Genomic DNA, 2,602 nt, shown 5'->3' with positions numbered 1-2,602 from the left:
CTCGGCTGCCGGATGTCCTCTGCTCTGCCCCAGCCTTGCCGGAGCCCGTCCACGCCTACTCCTGCCCTCTCTTCTGGACAGAGTACGAAGGCCATTGCTACCGGTACTTCCCCGTCAACAAAACCTGGGCTGAAGCGGACCTCTATTGCGCCGAGTTCTCCATTGGCATCAGATCAGCCAAGCTGGCCTCCATCCACAGGTGAGGAGCGCAGAAACTTGTCATCCCGCCCTGGCACCGTCTGGGGAAGAAGGAAAATGGGGACGAAGTCCCATTCCCACGGCACAGCCTCCGTGCCAGCTGCAGGCTCATGTCCCAGCCTGAGCATCCCTCTGCGGCAGCGAGCGGGGCAGCTCTGACGCACTGCGCACGCAAAGCCAACGTGAAAAAATGCCTTTTCCTGGGCTGGCAGGAAAACTGACGTAGCATTCCCTAAATTCCCCCAAATGTCACTCTTTACTCTTGAAAAAGGGGTAGAAACACAACACGATGACACGGGCTTTTTCCCTGCTCCCTCTCCCCCAGCTCTATGGTACACGCCTCTTGCCCACACTACACACCTCTTGCAGAGAAAGTAATCAACAGCAATTAGGAGAGGGGGACCCATTTGGCCGTGCCGTAGGGTGAGTGCTTAGGGGCATGCCTGCCCGTTTGCCTGACTCCCCCCCTCAGCGGCTCCGTGTTGCTCTGTTTTGCCAGCTGGGAAGAAAATGTCTTCGTGTACGACCTGGTGAACAGCCGCGTGCCGGGCATCCCCACTGACATCTGGACAGGGCTCAACGACCTGCGGCAGGTGAGAGCTCCCCATAAGCACACAGGGAATCGCTTGGAAGAATTCACTTCCCTGCCTTTTCCCCCTGGAGAGCCACTTGGTTTTCTTCTTCTCTCTTTTTAGCCCCATTGATCCGGTGGTGGCGTAGGGTCTGTTGTGCAGCGCACGAGGGAAAGTTGTCATTTCATCCCCTCCAGTCTGCTTTCAAAAGAAAAGTGTTACTAGAATTAATAGATTAATGATTACTAATTTTTCACGTCATATATTATTAATGGATTCATAGGAAGAGTATTGTACTGCTGGTCCAAGAAGAGCAAATAAATTGAAAACGTCTCCGACGTCAAAAATCACAAAGCTTCATTGCTTTCTTGTGATACTCTGCAATTTTTCAAAGATGACATGTTGGAAATATATAGGCTAATATGTAACAAAGAAAAATCAAGACCATCAGGAGAACAGTCCCATTCCATAGATACTAGGAAGGGAATGGAAAAGAAACAGGAAAAGGAACACAGAATTGGGTGGGTGTGTGAAAAAATTTATGGGTGTAATTTGTGGGCTTCCCCTGGTGCAAACGCTGCGAATGCTGGGGCTTTCCAGGGTAAGTTTTCAGTTATACAACCCCAACATGCTGTTTGGCCTTTGCTGAGCGGTGACGGCCTCTCCCCGCGTCCCCGGGCTGCGTGGCACCGGGCTGGGGCGGGGGAGAGGGGCTGCACGGGAGCGGGACACCCCGCCCCTGCAAAGGGGCTCTGCGATCGCCGCCTTTCTCTGCTCGCCCCGCGCCAGGAGGGTCACTTCGAGTGGACGGACGGCTCCTCCTACGACTACCACTACTGGGACGGCAGTCAGCCCGACGATGGGATCCACTCCATCCCTGAGGAGGAGGACTGCGTGCAGATCTGGTACAGGCACAGCAGCGGTGAGTGCCACGCCGGGGGTCAAGGGCACATTAAGTCGTATTTGCATGTAAACAAATTCATTCCACTGCGGCTTGTGCTTTTCTGAAGAGGTTGCTGGCAGGCTGAAGGTTTGCATTTTTATTTTTTATTACTGTTTTCTTTTTTTCTTTGCAGAGAAGGGATGTGTTTTCTCTTTTACCACGTACATGCCTACGCGTGTGCGCGCACACACACACACAGGCTTGCTTTCCCTCTTGCTCACAGCCCATCTCCCTCTCCCACAGCCGCATCGGGAGGGGAGCATCATCCACTGTGAAGAATTACTGAATTTAGCCAAAGGTCAAATTTTCCCTTTTCCCCACCCACATGCAGCTGGTGGAAACACCCATCAGTTCGCCAGCATTTCCCTCCCTTGCTCAGGCCAGGGGCATCTCACCGAAGAGGGGCAAGACCCTGCCTGTGCAAAACTCCCACCTTCATTTCCAGTGAGACCATTCAGCTGTATCCAGACCTCTTGGACACGCCTAAATGCCCCGTCCACACACGACCTGTTGATATTTTGTGGGTACGGGAGTGTGTTTGCAGCTGCCTCCCCGCTGCCTCGTTTGAGCCGGGATCAGGCATCCCTGCCAGCATCCCCAGGACTGGGACGGGGATGCTGGGAGAGGGCATGGCTGGGAGCTGCCCAAATGGAAGCACATCCAGGGAAAGCCTCACGCAATGGTGGGAGGTCCCGGTCCCAAGGGTGGTGCGTGGTTACCTCCTTGCACCTTTTTTTGGCTAACGCCTTGTTTTTTTGGGGGGTAGCACTGCGGTCCTGGAATGACAACGCCTGTGGCAGAGCCTTCCCCTTCGTCTGCAAGATCCCCTCGCTGGCCCTGGACTGAGGCTGCCGGCGCTGCCCGCGCCCCCCTCGTTTTGGGTCACCTC

At 54.6% G+C, this 2,602-nt stretch overlaps 1 protein-coding gene across 1 annotated transcript; it reads left to right on the top strand.

The window, feature by feature from the left end:
* Positions 1 to 44: 44 nt before the first annotated feature.
* CLEC19A (C-type lectin domain family 19, member A) lies at positions 45 to 2,559 on the top strand (the record flags this gene model as incomplete). Its single annotated transcript, XM_010286156.1, has 4 exons — positions 45 to 199; positions 698 to 791; positions 1,560 to 1,692; positions 2,480 to 2,559. Coding segments are annotated over 4 exons (462 nt in total), but the record flags the coding sequence as incomplete, so codon positions are not given.
* Between the last annotated feature and the right edge of the window lie 43 nt (positions 2,560 to 2,602).

This window comes from Phaethon lepturus, unplaced genomic scaffold (assembly GCF_000687285.1).
Source record: "Phaethon lepturus isolate BGI_N335 unplaced genomic scaffold, ASM68728v1 scaffold47854, whole genome shotgun sequence".
NCBI classification, from domain to species: domain Eukaryota; kingdom Metazoa; phylum Chordata; class Aves; order Phaethontiformes; family Phaethontidae; genus Phaethon; species Phaethon lepturus.
Note: the sequence above shows the minus strand (reverse complement) of the source record. Positions and strands in the feature narration are given on the sequence as shown.